We start from the raw sequence: 18,054 nt of genomic DNA, 5'->3' as shown, positions 1-18,054 counted from the left end.
AAACGAACCAATCTCTGAGCACGAGATCGAGGCAATCAGAGCTCAAGGGACTGAAATCTGACCAATTCCCACCCAGAAAAACTTCCTCATGGAAGCCCTGTTATAAGCCCTGCGCGCCAGCCTGTTCAGTTCGCAGCTGCCTTTTTCCACCCTGGCAGAGTGGATTCTTCCCTCCCAATAAATAAATCTCTTCTTTCGCCAGAGCAGAGTTGAAACCTGGACCGAGCGGAGCAGAGAAGGGCTTTAACACTTTGGCTGGGGAAACCTTCCCCTAGGGGACCAGAGTTGTTGAAACCTGAACAGAACTGTAACTAACAATTTCGTTGGTGAAGCCCTGCGCTGCTGGAGCAAGAGCTGTTACATTGCAGCAATCTTCCCTGGAGCAGGGCTGTAAGCTGCTACGCTCTCTGTGATTTGTGCTATTCCTTGGCTCCCAACTGCCAGAACACTTTTCCATCCGAGCTGTAACACTTAGTATTCCTTGGCTGCCGATTGCCAGAACCCCTTTACATCTGAGTTGCAATGCTTACATCAATCATAAATGCTAACCATTCTGGTCATTAAGTGGTGACAGGGCAAGACAGTGCAAAAGTTCCTCTATCATGTATTCTTGCCGCTCTTGATGGAGAATCCCATAGAAAATTACCCAACTCTCTATTCTAGGACCCAGAGGTCAGCTAACTTAGCTTCTGTTAAAACTGCTTGTTTGTGTGGAATCCCCTCCAGCTAACTGCTTTTCTCCGATTTTGTTAAAACTGCCCTGGAGGAGTTTGGAATGGGGGGCGGGCTGGGGGGAAGGTGAGGGGGGCGGGAGGGGGGAGAACAAGGGAATCTGTGCCTGTATGTAGAACTTAATTGTATTGCAAAATAAAAATTAAAAAAAAACAAAAAACAAAAACTGCCTACTTCTTGAAAACTTCCCTACAGGGGCTGAGCGAGGTGGCAGGACGTGGTGGTTCCTGCCTTTAAAAGACTGATGATCGCCGGCCTTGGTGGCGCACGCCTTTAATCCCAGCACACGGGAGGCAGAGGCAGGCGGATCTCTGTGAGTTCAAGGCCAGCCTGGGCTACCAAGTGAGTTCCAGGAAAGGCACAAAGCTACACAGAGAAAAACCAAAAAAAAAAAAAAAAAAAAAAACCAAAAAAAAAAAGATTGACGATCTTCCAGGACAGGCACCAAAAACTACACACAGAACCCCTGTCTGGAAAACAAACAAAACAAAACTGGTGATCTGGACCCTCAGGACCACACCCAAGTCCCTGAATACCTGGGTGTGGTCCCAGCTGGCTAGAATAAAGACTTTCAATTGACTATGTACTGTAAGTGGTGATCTCTAGTGGGCTACCCAGAAGAACAAAGTAGCAACTATAGACAATAAATGAAATATCACCCCAAATTCCAAGTTTTAACAGACTTATCAATAGATACATTGGTCAATGTAGAAGTGATCCAAAGTTGCCTGGGAATGCAGAATTAGTATAAAAGGATGTTTTTATTCTTTGAGATGTTGTTTTGAGATAAGGCCTGTGTAGACTTGGATCACCCAGAATTTACTGTGTAGACCATGCTGGCCTTGAACTCAAATAGATCTGCCTGCCTTTGTCTCCTGAGTGCTGGGATTGAAGGCACCCATGGGTCACCATGTCCAACTTTGTCTTGTTCTTTAGATGTTGATTTGTTGTTGTGGAATATTAGTTTAAGATGTGTTATATTCATTTATGCTGTGGAATATTTGTTTAATGGTGCAAAGATGTGTTGCATTCTTTTATGCTGCATTAGTTTAATTCTGTAAAGCTGTGTTACTTTGCCTGTCTAAAACACCTGATTGGTCTAATAAAGAGCTGAACGGCCAATAGCTAGGCAGAAGAGAGAAGTAGGAGAAATCTAGGCTAGAGAAAGTGAGCGAGGAGTGAGAAAAGGAGGAGAGGAGGACACCAGGGGCCAGTCACCCAGCCACACAGCTAGCCTGGACTAAGAAGGAACGAAAGATATATAGAATAGAGAAAAGTAAAAGGCCCAGAGGTAAAATGCAGTAAAAGAGAAACAGGATAATTTAAGTTAGAAAAGCTGGCTAGAAACAAGCCAATCTAAGGCCAGGCATTCATAAGAATAAATCTGTATATTTATTTGGGAGCTGGGTGGCAGGCCCTCAAAGAGTTAAAAAACAAAACTACATTTTGTATCCTGCAATTTTGCTCTTTATTAGATTCAAAAAATTTTTTTCAGAGCTGAGGACCGAACCCAGGGCCACTGAGCTAAGTCCCCAATCCCCAAAATTCTTCTAGTAAATTTTATAAAGGTCTTTTTTAAAAATTTATTATTTTTTTGTCAGGAGTATTTTGCCTGCATGCATGTAGGTGTAACTATGTATGTACCTTAGGCCCACACAGGCCAGAAGAGGGCATTGGAGCTCTTGGAACTGGAGTTACAGGAGATTGTGAGTGGCAATGTGGGTGCTGGGGCTCAGATCTGGGTCCAGTGGGAGAGCAGCCAGTGCTCTTAACCTTTGGGACAGCTCTTAAGTCCATATATAGTGCCTTGTAAATAGAGTCCCATTTTCTTTTTTTTTTTTTTTTTTTTTTTTTTTTGGTTTTTCGAGACAGGGTTTCTCTGTGTAGCTTTGCGCCTTTCCTGGAACTCACTTGGTAGACCAGGCTGGCCTCGAACTCACAGAGATCCGCCTGGCTCTGCCTCCCGAGTGCTGGGATTAAAGGCGTGCGCCACCACCGAACAGATGGATTCTTTTCCTATTTTCAATCACAGCCAAGACTTCAAGCACTATATTGAATAAACAGGGAGAATGGGCAGCCTTGTGTCATTCTTGATTTTAGAAGAAATGCTTAGTTTTGTTGTATATACTCTATTGAGGTATGATCCAGTTCATCTATTTCTTTCTTTCTTTTTTTTTTTTTTCCTGGATCTGAGGACCAAACTCAGGGCCTTGCGCTTGCTAGGCAAGCACTCTACCACTAAGCAAAATCCCCAATCCCCAGTCCATCTATTTCTAACATCTGCAGAACTTTTTATCACAAAGGCATGTTGAACTGTGTCAAAGCCTTTTTAATTGAGATTATATGGTTTCTGTCTTTAAGTTTGTTTATATGGTGTACTACATTTTAAAAAAGATTTATTCATTTTATGTATATGAGTGCTCTATCTGCATATACTATACACCTTTATTCCAGAAGAGGGCACCAGATCCCACTATAGATGGTTGTGAGCCACCATGTGGTTGCTGGGAATTGAACTCAGGACCTCTGGAAGAGCAGTAAGTGCTCTTAACTGCTGTGCCATCTCTCCAGCCCAGTGTAGTACATTTTTGATTATCTATGTTGAGCCACATCTAGATATCTCTTCATCCAAAGAAATTAGTCATCACCATTAACATTTCATATTGTATATAGCCACCCCAACTCAGACAAGTTCCTCATTTTAAAAGCTTTATTATTTTATTTTACACTATAAAGTAGCAAGGAAACTTAAACACAGCAATAGTACAAGTCAGATACACTACAGAACAAAGGGCTGGGAGTACTCAAGGGCCTGGATCTCAAACTTAAGTGTCTGAGCTTTTCCTTGGGTCAGATTTTTTTTCTCAAAGGGAAATGACTAAGCTTGGAGGAATGGTATCCATTTGCGCAAACTGACAGTGCCGACTTTTATGGCTCTACTAAGTAGACCAGTTTGGAGTCCCAACATGCTTGAGAATGTATATACACATGACTGGCCACCTGCAGTACACAGCAGAGAGCAGGCAGAAGAGACCTTGCATCAAAATCAAGGTTAAAGGAGAGAAATGACTTCAAAATAGTCCTCTGACCTCCACTTAGGTTGGGGTCCCCAAGCACCTACACTCATTCCCATAGGGGGATGGGGTTGAGTAACACAGTCTGTTAGTTACTTGTCTTACTGGTGTCACAAAAACACCTGACAAAAAACTTAAATATTGTTTTGGTCCAGCTTGAAGACAGTTTTATCATGGCAACAGGAGCTGAGCTAGCCACTCACATCTGCAGTGAGGAAGCAGAGCAATGAATGATTATGCTTAGTTCACTTTATTCAGTCTCAGACCCTAGTCCATAGAGAGGATGCACCTCCAATTTAGGCGAGTTTTCCCACTTCAATTAACCCAATCTGGATTCCCTCTCATAGGCAGTAATATTCACCACCACACCTAGGAACATGCCCATTACTAGTCCCTCCATAGATTGGTTTAGTTGTTATGCTTATTGCTTTGTCTTGATAGGGTCTCAGGCATCCATGGCTGGTCTTGAGCACCTTCCTATTCCTGCCTCTCCTGTGCTGTCAATTTGCATCATAAACCTTTTTATTTGGCTTTTCAAGACTGGGTTTTTCTGTGTTGCTGGCTGTCCTGAACTCCCTCTATAGACCAGGCTGGCCTCAAACTCAAGACACCCACCTGCCTCTACTCCCCAAGTGCTAGGATTAAAGGAACGTGCCACTCCACCCCTCGCTTAAAACCTTTTAAAATGGACATTGAAATTTCATTTTTGTTAATACCAATTTAAGACTTTTGTGTATGACATGAGTAGGCACTCTGATCTCTGTAAGTGGAGATAAGAAGACAACTTTGTGGGTTCTGGGGATTGACCTCAGGTTGCAAGGCTTGTGTGACAAGTGCTGGCTGGCCCCTGGATTTAATTAACCAGCACCCTTGGTGTTTTTGTTTGTTCTAATTAGTACTACGAAGCTGTGCCAGCCTTGGTGTGGTGGTGTAAAATTATAACCCCCTACATTCAGGAGGCTCAGGAAGGACCAGACTGTGAAGGCCAGCCAGGTAGCCTGTCTTAAAGTAAACAAAGAACACAAGTTGATATGGGTTCGTAGAGGTGTGCCAATTCTGACCAGTTTCATCCATGGAACGCCCATAGTCAAGGGTATTGAGTCTTCCAAATTGTTCCCTGACCCCCACACATGCATGGCACACATGTCCACCCCACCCCACACAAATAAATCTAATATAGAATTTGGGATTATTTCTGAGTTTTTGGAAAAATCTGATTTCCAAACTTCTGGTAGACACATTAAAAAAGACCCTATTAATCATATTTTTGAGGGGCTAGTAAAATAGTTCAGTTGGTGGAAAGTGCTTGCTGTACAACCATGCGTTAAGGTTCCCAGAACCCCATAGAAAGTCAGGGCAGAAGCCTGAAAACTGCTAGGAAGAGAGCCAATTCAACGAACAACCAGGAAGGTGAAGTCAGAAAACCCTCTGGCCCCCACACCCTATGTAAATCCCCTCATAAACAGATACATGCATACAAACTTCACTAAGTCTTATGCACCAGTTGCTCCCTGGAAAATTGCATTGTAGAGTTTCCTTTGAAGTCTTGCTATGTACCCCTTGGTTGGCCCAAACCTTCAATGATCCATCTGCCTGTCCCAAGATTATAGGTATGCACAATCCTGCCCAGCTGCCGAGATACTGGGCATAGAACCAAAGGCCTCAAGCACTCCACCAACTAAGCCACTCCTTTACAGTGGGCTAGCCTGGTTCTTAGTCCTTAGACCACTAGGTAAAAAGCCCATCCTTCCCAAAACTTTATTCAAATCAGTGTCACTCTCCGGGGCATCCATGTATTGATGCATTTATGTTGTTGAAAGAACACTGTGTTCCTTTACTGACCTTGTGAAAGCAGTCTTAAGGGATGCTTCCCTCCGGCAGTACTAGCAATTTGTTACTTTTTTGCTTCACTCCAAACTTAAACCCTAATTCACTTAAATGCCAAGGCAAGGCCGGCCATGCCTAGGACGCAGCACAGCTAAGCCTTACCCTTCTGGAAAAAAATCTCAGGTTATGACTTGCTGGTTTTGAGAGTGAATTCATTTAATGGTTCCCTAACGAAACTACATGCCCTTCATAAGCATGTCACCCCTACAAAGTCCTTGGCAAGCACTACTCAACATGTGTTACAACAAAAACCTGCCCATTTTACATTCTTACACCAACCTTTTCAAGCTTAAGCTATGACTCTATCTCAAACTCACGGGCACAGGAACCAAGTTATCTTTACTCACTGCAGTTATTTTACACTGTCTCCAATGAGTCACACATTTGAGGCTTGATTTACTCAAAATGACTGAGTTCTTAGGTGATCTAATTGTCTCTAAGAACTTCCTGAACTGTCTATGGACTGCCCTTAACCAGACTTTGTCTCTTATGTGCTAAAAAAAACATTCCACACAAAAAACCCCAATGTAATTTAAGGTTACTTACTATATTTCCTTACAAGAGGAACACGTCAACAAACTTTACATATTATCAGTCAACCCCCTTTCAAATTGGGAACACATCAAACTAACATCATGGAAGTTTTATTTAGATGTGGATTTTGAACTATCAATACAGATGCCAAGTTACTACACAAAACATCCACAGGAACTTTTTCCATTTGTTTTGAATCGTTCACAAACATTTCCTACATAATTCAACACACAACAGAGAAATGGTACATCTTTTTTCTTTCATTGTGCATACAATGGAAAAACAAGTATATATATATTTTTACAAAGTTCAACTAACAAGACACTAGCAGGTTGACAGTTTGTCTATAGGTGAGAAATTATCTAACAAAAATAACCAGATTTACTCAGCATCAGCCACTTCCATAACCAAGTGTTATTCTGATTAATAAAGCTCATTGCCCATCAGGCTTCTGGCATATACTTAAGATGGTTAACTCTTCTAATATTGCTCCCCACCTTAGTTCTCCACAACTAACACAGAAAACTGTTGAAAAGTATTGGCAAACATTTGCAAAAACAAACAAAATCCCAAGCTTATTATAAGCATGAATATGTGATGGAAATTTAATCAAGCCACATCTTTCCAACCATTAAGAAATCACCCAAACTGAAATTGCCACTGTGTTTTGCCTATATCCAAGAGGTGCACTTATATCCAACAGAGGAGCTGAAAAATCAAACTTAGTGTTTAGTTTAGGGGTGGGCTGAAAAATTCAACCACCATTTGAAAATTGTCTTAATTAAAAAAAAAAAAAAAAAAAAGGACCACCAAAAATAGATTCACTAAATTTATTTTAAAAATCATAAAACGTTTCTTACAAAAGAGCATTACATTCTGCACACTGCTCTGAACAAATGCCAGGGACATGTGGACTAATACTTTCCTCCCTGTCCCACCCCCCCAATGTTACAAGTGACCACAAAGCAAGGTGTTCACAATAATTACACGGGGGGAATTTTTTTTAAAACCACCAACAATGAACAAAAAATAAAATTCACTCACTCTGCTGCTGTTTCAAAATTTCAATGTTAGTTTTTGCATGCCCTCCCCCCAACCCTGTTTGTAAGGAACTAAAACATTACATCTGGTGAACAGCAAAGATTTCACTACACCTCAAATGCAGAACACCTATGAAGCAGAGGAATGTTGGCTTTTTAAACAGAAGCAGATAAAAAAAAAAGATGCAGGACTCCTTCAGTTCTTCACTAGTCTTAGAAAAACTTTCCAGAATACTGCTTCACACTATAAAAAAGAAAAAATATCTTGCATTAGAATCCTTCAACATCTGCATACTGCTTCACACTATAAAAGAAAAGAAAAAAAAGTACGAATTAGAATTTTTGTTCGAAACATTTTAATCAACATTAAGACAATTTCAATGCTAAATTAAATGATAAACACGTCCATTACAATTAGAAGAACTTTAAAGAGCACTAGCAACTATAAATTAAAGCAATGTAAAACTCTAGAAAATGTTAGACAGTAGTAGTGCAGAGTTAAGAAAATGAAACTAGAAGCTGTTAATACTTGGTAGAAAGACAAAGGAATGCGAGGAAGGTGTGAAATGCTGCGTTTTACAGCACCATCATTATCTGTCCTGTAGAGGTGGCCTGTGCCATATGGCAGACTGTGATTTGTTGTCGTTTTAGTTATCTAAAAACAACAAAATCACTAGTCTTCCACACAGAACTAGGCCAACATCCAATGACTCTTCTACATTTTCTACAGGCTCTGTATAATTTATTACAAGTGGTGGTTTTGGCAGCAGTTTTCACCAGAGAAATGAGAAGTTTGCTTGGTTAAGGCTTCTTCCAGCAAGATTAGTATTGAGTGTCTTCATTTTTTAGTAAGAAAACAGAAGAAAATCAAGGCAGAGCTATTAATTAGGATGTTTAAGAGGTTAGATTCCCCAAGTGACGGAAACACCATGGTTTCTAAAAGAAAAATCAATTGGGAAGAAAAGCTTTTTAAAAAAGGTTTTAGTATATATGTGTGTGTATATAATATGATAACACAAAGGTAAGCTTAAACTGACCTGTTCTGCAGCAAATACTGTGCGTTCTGTATCTGGTCCTGTGTTCCTGTAATAGTAATGATCCGATCTTCGGATCCTTCTAAAGGCTCATCAATTTTGATCGATGCTCCAGACTCATGACGGATTTGTTTAATCCGCTGTCCACCTTTGCCAATAATAGATCCAGCCAACTGAAAAGATTTTTAAATACAAGCTTAATGACTTTAGTATCTTATAGTTATTATATAGTAATTTATTTAGAAAAGCAGTCTTGAGTTCCTTAACTAAATTTTGGATTAGAATGTGTAATTTAACATTTTCTTAATCAACTAATCAAGAACCCAAAACCACCTATTTTTATTAATGTCACCATCTGATGTGAGATTTAACACCCCCCCACAAGTTCTTAAACATAATCATAAGTTTTAAGTCTTTGCCGAATTTACAGAAGCAGCAATCATAACAAAAATAAAAAAGCCCCCTGAATTAAAAATACTTACATCTTTGGGAATAGTAACTTGTGTAGTAATAATAGGTCCGCCAAGATCACCGTATGAGCCACGACCCCCTGCATAGGAATAATCTGATTTAAATAATGAGCAGTAAGTTCATGTAAGAATAAGTATGAAATAATGTTTGATTTCACAAAGAAGAAACTTACCATATCCAGAACCACCCTAAAAACAAAGGAAAACAAAATTACTTATTTATTTATTTGGTTTTTTGAGACAACGTTTTTGTGTAGCTTTGGAGCCTGTCCTGGAACTCACTCTGTAGCCCAGGCTGGCCTCGGAACTCAGAGATCAGCCTGCCTCTGCCTCCCGAGTGCTGGGATTAAAGGCACGCAACCATCACTACCTGGCCAAAATCACTTATTTTATTTTATTTTTTTAAAAAAAAGCCCCCTCCCCATAACAATACACATCCAATTTATTCTAGTAAGCAAACTGGAGATTTAGGTGCACAGCATTCTAAGAAACTCTAAAAATTATGTGTGTATGTGTGTGTGTGTGTGTGTGTGTGTGTGTGTGTGTGTGTGTGTATGGGAATATGAAACCAACTACTGTTAATAAGAAAGTTAGATTGCTGATAATCACATTAACACTATTAATACTCAACCTGTGGTTCATAAGCCATCTGCCACTCTGATGGACTCCATGTGTCAATTGCAGAGTCCCAAGTTTCGTCAGCACTGAACCCAACCTGTATTCAGACAGAAATACCACACTATTTAAATGGCTGTGTAATCTTGCACAAAATGTCTGATTATAAGGTCTTACAAAACACACACATCCTTATAAATCAAATTTCTCACCATGCCATCATAGCGGTCTCCAGGCCTTCCTCTTCTGTCATAAGCCATTAGATCTCTGCAAGCATAAACAAGTGTTGTATTGTTTATATACTCACACCAAGACCACCCCATCTACTGCTAAATGAAGCCTCTTTTTGGCTAAAAACTTACCCGCCTCTAGGTGGTGGTGGTGGAGGAAGAGGAAGATTCCGAGCTCTGCTGCCACCACGGCTACCTCGACCAGGTGGTGGTGGAGGAGGTCCTCGACGAGGGCTCATGTCATCATAATCTCTTCTAGAAGGAGGCAGGGGACGCCCACCCCGAGGAGGTATTCTGTCAAAACCACCTCTTCCACGCATAGGAAATCCGACAGGACGTCCACGGCGGTCATCAAACATCATTGTAAAACCACCATAATCATAGGTTTCATCATAAAAGTTGGGATCATAAGGTTGTGCACGTCCTTTGATGGGAGACTAAAAACAAACACAGCACTTTAAAGACTGAAGTAAAGAGCTTTGGTCTTATCAAACCACTTCAATTATCAATTAATCTCAATGGTAACAGAGGCAGCGACAGGAAAAGGCAATGATGAAAAGGACTTTAACAATACTAAAGAGCTATTATCACGTCTAGGTATGTCTCAAAAAAGCAGGCAACATGTAACTCCCAGGGAAATTTCAAAAATAAATACTGCCACATTTCTGTTTGATGACAATGAATGCTAAACAAAACAAAACCCCAAAGATACCTCAGATATAAGGTCAAGGATGATCTTGATGCACTCTACAACCCTATCAGGTTTTCCTCCAATAAGAACAACTCTGTCAGTGGAGTGAGGGCAGCATTCCTGGAAAAGCTTGATTGTTGTCTGAGTGTTCTATAACACATTTACAAAAAGAAAATTCATTAGAGCAAGTTAACACATTAAATAAAATTCATAGGCTCCCTAGTTCAGACAGGAACCCAATTACTCCCAATAGAAAAAAATGTGGTCAACTAAACAGTGCCAGAAATGGTTAACAGAACAACTTAGTTTTGTTACTCTAAGAGCCAACTAGTGATGGGGTTATTTATCTTAGGGAATAGCCCACAGAACCAACCCTGGATAGAAAATTAAATCCAGCAAGGAACAAAACAGTCTTACTTCTCGAAGTTCTTTAATTTTAGCACCTTTGACACCAATAATTCCTCCTGCCAGACTTTGATGAATCAATAGTCTCAACTCGCAGTCAAAGTCACTTCCTTTATAGTGCTGGTACTGTGGAGGGGGAAATACACAATTTTACTCTCTTATAAGTATCTTCCCAACACACTATCAGCTTATGTTTAAGCACACCATAATGCACTGTTGCAGTAAGCAACCTGAATTTATATCTCAATAACTTTACCAGTTATGTGCTTATTATCCTCAATAGCCAGGCCCAAAAAGGACAATCTGCACCACCTTAAAAAACTATTTTATTTTCAGGTCCTGCAACACCATACCCACACTGCAGCCATTTAGCATGTCGCTGTTACCACAAAATTATTAACATTCAAATAACACCATAATAAAAATGACTGCAAAGCACTTTGCAAATGTAGTTAATTCCCACTGCAGCATGGAGCAGGGTCAACAGTGAGTTGTAAGACCATTCATATCTCATATTTTTAAGCCTTTTTCTATAGAGATGGGAAAAGCACACTATGTTAAAAATAAATCGATCCTATGGGCCAGGCTCCATACTTCAGTGGGGTTCAATGGCACTATGACATACATTTAAGCATTCCACAGCATCAGATTCGAGCGGGAGCTGGCTGGTTGCAGTGGGTGATGGCAACTGCAGGCCCTGAAAGTAGAAAAATAAGAATAATAGGTTAAGTGTCTAGCGTGATCAGGCTATTGTCGCATATATTGGTAAAGCTACTACAGCATACTTTTAAAATCTATTATTAATCCAGAAAACAGCTTATTTAACACTAAAATCCAACATAAAACCCTTGTTCCACCCAGTAAATAAATGTTTACATAGACTCCAGCAGCCATAGGTCCGCTGCCTCCTGTCTAGAAGCCCTAGGACACGTTCCTGACTTAAGATGGACTGTAAACCTGGAACTGAACAAACCTTTTCTTGTCACTTAAAAAAAAAAAAAAGAACTTTAACCTGCACTAACTATATCTAATCTGCCCATTACATCTCAACATTGTTATTTAAAGAGACAAGACTCTAAAACTTTAAAATAAATACATGCTATATCATGATATATGACCAGATAGTTACTACTCCAGGAGTGGCCAGCCTGAATTTTAAAGACTAATACAGAATGCTATATATACTGTGAAGATTTTGCTGCTACAAAACTGTCATATTTCTCTTCCCTCTCCCAGTATACCCCAATAAAAGTTAAAACATCAACCCTCATCTTGCCAAATTTTATTGAAAAAAAGAAAAAAGAAAAAACTTACCTCTTCCAAGGTAGGGATGATTTTCTTCAGAATTTCTCCAATCGTTTCAATATCAGCACTGATACTCAGTATGCTGCCAAATATCAAATATCACATAATACAAAAAAGTGGAAAAGAAAAGTGAGTTTTGTCATCAGCAGTCATAAACTTTTAGAGAAGTAACATCACAATTACTTAATAGTCCCCATTTAAAGTAGCCTATTTATGAATCTCACACATGCATTTTATTTTTATGCCCAATACAGACATAACATTATTAGAAGACTTTGAGAGAGAGAGAAAGAGAATGGGCTGCTGGAAGGGCTCAGATTAAGTGGCAATAATCGACCAGAATTGAAGCAGAGTTGAATTCTCATGTTCCCCGCCACCAAGTTAAGGACACCCTCGCTGTTACATTGGTAATACTGGCACACCTTCTCTTGGGTAAAGTGGACTATGCAAGTGGTGAACACTGTATCTGGAGTAAGGTTATGGATACCAGTTAGAAATTAGACTACTAATGGGCTCTGCAAGAAAACAAATACAAATGCAAGACAAAACAAAGACAATACAAATGAGAAGTGAAGGAAAAGTGAACCAGTTAGCGTTTCATCAGAAAAAATTATGAACAGACAATGTTTGGGAAGCAAGGTGGGCCACAAAGACAGAGCGAGAGACTATTTGGGTAACAGTTTGATTTACAATGCAGCAAATATGCAACACTTGAAGCTGTGCTCCTTCCATTGAAATAAAATTAGTGGATCGTTTGGGTGGGCAACTCACGGTCAAAGTTCAGTGACAAAAGGACTTAATGGGGAAAATAAGACAGAAACTTGAAAAACAATACACCGGTCTAAAGGGGATACTATTTAATTATATAAAAGGCAGGTAATAAAATACATTTCTCTCTTTCTAATCAGGCAGTGAGGCATAAACTGTTGGGACATACCGCTCGGGGCCACTGCTGTCTGGGACTGAAACACTGGCATTGTACTGCATTGGTCATTGGCGTTCGTGGATGTTGGCATTGGGCATGGGCATTCAATCAGAAGTTGTCAAGTATTGTACCCGTTTGGCAACGAGCACATTTTTGGGCATAGCCAACCAGGGTTTTCACATGGGCGTTCAGGGGCGGATGGGCCAACGTCATGGTGGGCAACGCAGGGGTAAGTCGATCCAGTACATGGGCAACGGAGATATATGGCCAAAAAAACAAGGAGAGGGAAAAGGGGGAAAAGCAATAAATTTTAATTTAATACAAACTATACTCATACTCTCAATTAATGAAACAAGCTTAAGTTGTTCTGAAGACTAACACAATAATGGACTTCTCTATATCTGACTGTGGCTTAACATTTAAGGACCTTAAATGATGGTTCTAGTTTTTTTTTTTTTTGTTTTTTTTAAATGTTTCAGTAGCAGGCTGGCTCGTGAGGGTAGACACAAAACCTGTCATGACTCAAAAGTTTACTGAAATTCTTGAGGAAAATGGGGAAATAACCCAGATAATTATACAGAACATCTGGATTAAGAGGAAAAAGAGGTTCAAAGACAAAACAAAAACTCCCACACCAAACCCCCAACTAGTAAGACTGTTTCGGTTTCATGAGGTGTAAAACATATTCCTATATCTCATAAGCAGGCTTATAAAAATTAAAACAAAATTTAAAGTTTATAGCAATCAAGAGAAACACAAAGATCTGTTACCGAGAGAGAAATGAAATACTGTTAGGTACTCAACAAAGTTATTCGCCTTAATTTTACCAAGATAAACATTAAGAAATTTTGGTGTAGTCAAGTTCTAGAAATACACACACACACACTTCTGGTGCTGCCAACAATGTGTCTAATCACAAGAGTCAACCCACTATAAATTACGAAGACTCAAATTCCAGGCATAGTTTCGATTGCCAAGATTAATCTATTTGTTATCCATGTTTAAAAATCATTTAACATTAGCTCCATGTTGCAAGCTGTGGAACAGATGAACTATTTTTTTTTTTTAAAGAAGAAAATAAGTTGGTTTTTATAAGCCATCTTCAACGGCTTTCAGTAATACCCGGTTCCCTCTCACACATACAAGAGGAATGATGCAATTAAGAGTTTTTATTACACTTAGTCTCTATTTCTAATTAAGATGTTTTATTTTATTTGAAGTGAATTAATTTGAAGGGCCTTATCAGAAAATGAAGATTATTTACGTTCCACCTTAATCAGGGTTTAAAAAAAAGCAGGAATCATCTATATAACCATTAATTATTACAAATGGTTTGTAGCTGCATTCAGTGATTTCTAAGATGTGAACCTTTAAAATTCTAGAAACATACAACGAATTTGCTTGTTTAGTACTTTAATACTTACGTCTGTACGGAGAGCCTTAATATTCTTGCCTCCTTTTCCAATCACTGCCCCAGCATTCTGGAACAGACAAAAAAACAAAACAAAACAAAAAAAAAAAAACACTTCACTTTGCATTTCCATAAGATTAACATTTACACCAGTATCTTTTAAACTTTAACAACAAATCTACTTCAGAATGAGTGGAAACAAAGATTCTACTTCCTGAGTATAAATAATTTTACAATAGCTTGTTGGAATATTTACAACATCAGACATGAGTGTAAAATTCCTAGAAAGTATAGATTACTTTACAAATAAAACCGAGTACAATCTGCGCAGCAAATACTTTTATTGTGACTTGAACAAAGTTATAAGGTAAACCTAAATAAACTAGTTCCCCAGGGAAACAAAACTAACCAATATCTAAAAATTCAATGCCTAGAGTCCCGCTCATTCCATCTTTGGTGGACCCTGGTAATAGGGTTTCATACCTTCCAAACTCCAGCACCACCCAGAGTTCAGAAGTCTTTATAATGAACCAAACCAACTAAATGGGAAAATACACATCTGTAATCCCTGTACTCAAAAAGGCAGATGATCAAGTGTTCCAAGGCCAGCCTCACCTATATAAGATCCTGTTTCAAAACAAATCTACAAAACTTTAATAATAAAAGCTCTCAAAGCTTTCCAGGGAGCCAAATCAGGGCTTAAAGTGAAATATTTAAATTTAAGAGGACAAAATGTGTATTTATACCTTGCTCTGAAGCAAAATGCGCAGTTCAACCATCTCATCAGTATTTCTAGATCTTTTAAAGGCTTGCTCCTCTTCCATATCTTCTGCAGGGCGTTTACCTAGAAATTAAATTTACATTTTAAATTAGAAATATCCGCAAGAAAGGGTAGTTTATATTTTAAAATCTCTGCTATTTTCTCGGTCTTTCCCCTTTGTAACATCAAAGATCATTATTATAAACACTTCAAAGGATTAAAAATTTGGGTGAAAACAATTTTTACTGTGAAGACAAGGTTACTTCCTATTCATAAAAACCAAGAAGTAACAGAATCTCCAGACTATGGAATTATAATTATGTACGAGGTAACCACAGCACATACAAACTACCATGATACTGAAATTAACACATGTATGTATAATTGCTTATAATTAAAATATCTTCTCACCAAATTCACCATTGGTTTCGGTGTTGGGGAAGGTTTCTTCTGGCTGCTCGGTCTCCATTTTCTTGAATTAAATGGATACACCAATCTGTAAAAAAAAAAAAAAATGAAGAAGCTAGTTCACTTGGCTTATGGGAAAGCAAACACTATCTTGCTTAAAATCTTTAAAAGGGATTCTGCTTCCAGAACACAGACACACAGCCTTGAAGAGCAGAACTGACACCCTAGGGCTACAGTAGTCTATAAAAACCAACAGAAATCAGTTTTGCCTTTCATTACTTAATACTAATTAATATTGGGGTCGCAGGTCTCATTCGAGGAAGCGGGAAAACCAGGTGGATTGCTTTTAGACTGAGACTACCTCCACCATCATTAAGAGAAGCCCGTTTTCCCGCAAAGCAATCAGTTACCCGTCCTCAACCAACTTCATTTCATTACAACTGCAAAGCCAGCCGACCAAAATTTTGCTCACAAAACTAATTCTTGAAAAGACCGCACCTTATCACAAAATTAGACAACTATTACTCTAAGACTAGTAGTGACTGGATTTTCTTTTTTGGTTGACGACACCATTCAATGAAATCTGCCAGGTTTACGAATATGGCAAATACAAAGCTGCTTTCAGCGTCCACAGGGAGAAATCTAAGGATCAGACTCAAACTACTGCCACTATCCAGCAAAGCTAGCGGAGCCTTTAACCACCAACACCATCGTTATAATTTTAAATGGTGCTAAAAAGGCTACAATTCAACAATTCCACCTCTAACACAACGCTCAAAGCCTGCTACCAAAGCGACGTAACTTGAGGCCGTACCGCGGTCACAGCACAAGTGCCGAAAGTCAAGGCATCACATTTAAGCCGCCTCCTATTCCAAAACGCTGGCCGGTGGTGTCACCGAAAGGGCGGCTTGAGCCTCGCCACTCCGTCTCCAGCCGCGATGGCCAATAGCCTCGGGCGTTGAAGACAGCCCGCGCCCTGCAGCCGCCGTCCCCGAAACCCGCTAGCACCAGCGGGACCCGCCGAGCCGAAGCTCGCACACCGCCCTCCTGCCCACGGCCCGGCCCTCCGGAGCTCAGCCCGTCGCCGAGCGGCGCCGCGCCTCTCCTCACCCGGATCCGACAGGAAATGGCGGCCCGCGTAATGGCGACTACGTGCGACTAGGCGGAGCCGCGCGAGACCCCCTCCCCCACCCAGCACGCGGGCCCGCGGGCCCGTCCCCCGCACCTCCCCCACCGCCCGAGACAAAGCCGCCTCCGCGGCCGTGCCATCGGCCTGCCCGGGGGCCCACGCCGCGGAGGGACAAAGGGGGCGGCGGAGGCGCCGCGGCCCGCCGCCCGGCCCGCGCTCCTCCCACCCCGGGCGCCCGCGGCCCCCACCCGCGCTCCGGCTCGGCCCTGGGCAGGCCTCCCCTCACGCGCCCCCGGAGCCTCGAGCGCCCGCACGCCAACTGCAGAGGCACGCTCGGGGAAATGGCGGCGGTGGGGGAGGGGAGGCCGGGCCCCGCTCCCGGGCCGGCGGGCGGGCGGACGGGCGCCGGCCGGCCCGAGCCCCTCCCGGCCGCCGAGCCCCGGGGTTCCGGCCCCGCTCCCACACGCGCGCGGCTCGCCCGGCCCCGCTCACCGCGCGAGTCCGCCGTTGCCTCCCGGCCGCGCCGCCTCCGACGGTCGGTCACAGCTAGATAGAGAACGAGGGCCAACCCCCTCCCGCCTCGGCGTCGCGCCCCATTGGCTGCCCAGGCTTCGGCGGTGGTGCGAGGGCGCGGCGATTGGCCCGAGGCCGCGTCAATGACGGCGCCGAGAACCCCGCCTTCCGCCGGCGACTCCCTTTGGGCTGCAAGGCCGCGGGCCTGAGAAAGCCCGGGCTTGGGGACAGCCCGAGCCGCCATCCCGGGACGCCAGCCCGCTCCCCGGCCCCGCCGCCCCCGAGGCCCCGCCGCCCCATACCTACAGGCCGCAACCGAGAGAGAGGCGAGCACGACGGCGACGTCCGTGCAGCGGAGAAACAGAGGATAATGGCGTCTGCAGCGCTGTCGCCCGGAGCGCCCTCCTCCTTTCTCGTTCGCGCACTCTGGAGTGAGGGGGAGGGGAAGAGGGCCACTCCTCTCGCGAGATTTGAAGTGGCTGTTCTCGTGTGCCGGGAGGGGGCGGCACAGGGGTGTTTTCGAGCCCCGAGGCGGGTTTGTGGGATTGGAGGAGGGAGGCCGGTGCGCGCCAAATTGGGCGGTGAGAAGTGAAGGGAGGAAAAGGAAGCCCCGGGAACCGTGAAGGACGCTTAGGCGGCGCCCGGCCGCGGCCCTGGACGAGGCGGCACGGCCAGGTCGGTGCTCGGCCGGGGGTCCACAGCTGCCCGCCGCGTCTCGCCCGCTCCCAGCGCTGCGGGGTCTGCGGCCCCTCGGCTGGGCCCGGGAAACCCGCTGCGCTTTCGGCCCGCCGGGCGGAGGGCGGGAGGACGCGGCGGCCCGGGCGGGAGCGGCGCCCCTCGGCGCCCCTCGACGCCTCAGCCCCGCGGCGCGCCGGCCTGGCAGGCCTTCAC

At 42.6% G+C, this 18,054-nt stretch overlaps 1 protein-coding gene across 10 annotated transcripts; it reads right to left on the bottom strand.

Annotated features, from left to right (window-relative positions):
- Positions 1 to 6,321: 6,321 nt before the first annotated feature.
- Positions 6,322 to 17,606, bottom strand: Hnrnpk (heterogeneous nuclear ribonucleoprotein K). Of its 10 annotated transcripts, none has more exons than XM_059262797.1 (16): positions 17,466 to 17,605; positions 15,525 to 15,609; positions 15,100 to 15,197; positions 14,367 to 14,423; positions 12,955 to 12,998; positions 12,027 to 12,099; positions 11,338 to 11,409; positions 10,725 to 10,838; positions 10,329 to 10,457; positions 9,749 to 10,053; positions 9,599 to 9,653; positions 9,403 to 9,486; positions 8,945 to 8,960; positions 8,784 to 8,866; positions 8,305 to 8,474; positions 6,322 to 7,571 (listed from the first exon to the last, which is right to left on the bottom strand). In XM_059262797.1, exons 2-16 carry the CDS (start codon positions 15,580 to 15,582, stop codon positions 7,538 to 7,540), a joined length of 1,392 nt encoding a protein of 463 aa, XP_059118780.1. In that variant the 5' UTR covers positions 15,583 to 15,609; positions 17,466 to 17,605; the 3' UTR covers positions 6,322 to 7,537. The 10 variants fall into 10 exon arrangements, with proteins under 10 accessions (XP_059118780.1, XP_059118779.1, XP_059118785.1 ...); XM_059262796.1 differs by having other exon boundaries at positions 17,470 to 17,605; XM_059262802.1 differs by having other exon boundaries at positions 8,784 to 8,851; positions 17,470 to 17,605.
- Positions 17,607 to 18,054: the final 448 nt, after the last annotated feature.

The sequence above is a fragment of the Peromyscus eremicus genome, chromosome 5 (genome assembly GCF_949786415.1).
Source record: "Peromyscus eremicus chromosome 5, PerEre_H2_v1, whole genome shotgun sequence".
Lineage (NCBI taxonomy): Eukaryota > Metazoa > Chordata > Mammalia > Rodentia > Cricetidae > Peromyscus > Peromyscus eremicus.
Note: the sequence above shows the minus strand (reverse complement) of the source record. Positions and strands in the feature narration are given on the sequence as shown.